A 1,250-nucleotide genomic window follows, 5' to 3' on the forward strand; every position below is an offset into this window, starting at 1 on the left:
AGTTTAGGTCAAGATGTCAAAATGGAAGAATAGGCTATTTGGTCTGATTTTTTTTTTTTTTAACATACACAGCCCTGAAACATTTTACCAAGACACAAATATTTTAAGCAATTTCTCTTGTGTAACTAACATTTAAAAAAGGACAACATCAGATAAGTGTTCACAGAAGATTTAATATTAAAATCAAACTTACGTCTCTAAGTTGTCACCTTCAAGAACTGTCTGGACAGGCAAGTAGCCAAGCCGAGGATGTTTGGCAAAGTATTTCTTTGACCTGAACTTGTTCTTCAACACCTTTGTGAAGTCTCGTACATCTTCCCCAGATGTTGTCTATAAGGTTGAAAAAAATGACACTTCTCTTATTAAAATCAAAGGAGATAACTACCTACAATAAAATCAGAGCAAATGTAAATTGATGCAATTAAATGCCAATAGTTTTGGTAGTTTTACCTATTTTTGGAATAATGTACGTTATGAAAACACTTGACAATCAGGAATCTTCATTAAATATATCCAGTGATTAGTTTATAATTTTTTATTTTCTGTTGAAAATAAACCATAACTAGCTCATTTCCCTAATACTTTGAAACTTGGGCCAAAAAGTAAAATTAGCTTCGGAAATGTTATCGGCTGATTCCCATCACTAAAAATGTGCAATTTGCTATTAAAAATGAAGCACTGACAAAGTATTCTGGATATTACATGGCTTGAACTAAGCTGAATAAATGGAGCTTAGCCAGATAGTCCATCCTGGCTCCCCACAAGCCAGCACACATTCTACTCTTGAAAAAGAGAAAGCAATAAATAAGAAAGAACAGGGCCATGCTGGCACTCTGCTTGGGAAGAAATACTGTCAATTGTTTTGTCCTTTCCCAAACATGAAGACATACAATTATTTCATCTGGACTAAATTTTTAATTGATGTTACTGTTTCCGTAAGCATTTCAAAATGATTAGTTTTAATAATTATTTAGAGTGAAATGCACTGAAACTACCCCAACTCCACCCTCATTCTAGCCCATGAACTCTTCTCAAAGCCCCAGTCTTCTACTCGCTATCACCAATCCTAGTTTTTATTTGCAATGCAGACATGAACTTTAGTCCTTATGAAGATGTATTTAAAATATTTATGTTATCTGCATAGAAATGAATTAAGACCTTGATCCTCTGGCTCCTAGTTGGCTGCCCAACCTACCACGACAAAGAGAGAGAGACAGAGAGAGAGACACAGAGACAGAGAGACAGAGAGA

The 1,250-nt window shown here is 34.9% G+C and overlaps 1 protein-coding gene across 1 annotated transcript in view; it reads right to left on the reverse strand.

The window, feature by feature from the left end:
- LOC103588160 (utrophin-like) overlaps window positions 1-1,250 on the reverse strand; it is a gene marked incomplete at its 5' end in the record, with an annotated part of 69,893 nt that overhangs the window by 36,934 nt on the left and 31,709 nt on the right. Inside the window, one exon of the mRNA XM_008569780.1 lies at window positions 194-330. Within this exon, the coding sequence (XP_008568002.1) occupies window positions 194-330 (137 nt within the window). The remainder of the gene's footprint in view (window positions 1-193; window positions 331-1,250) is intronic.

This window comes from Galeopterus variegatus, unplaced genomic scaffold, assembly GCF_000696425.1.
Source record: "Galeopterus variegatus unplaced genomic scaffold, G_variegatus-3.0.2 Scaffold528, whole genome shotgun sequence".
NCBI lineage: Eukaryota > Metazoa > Chordata > Mammalia > Dermoptera > Cynocephalidae > Galeopterus > Galeopterus variegatus.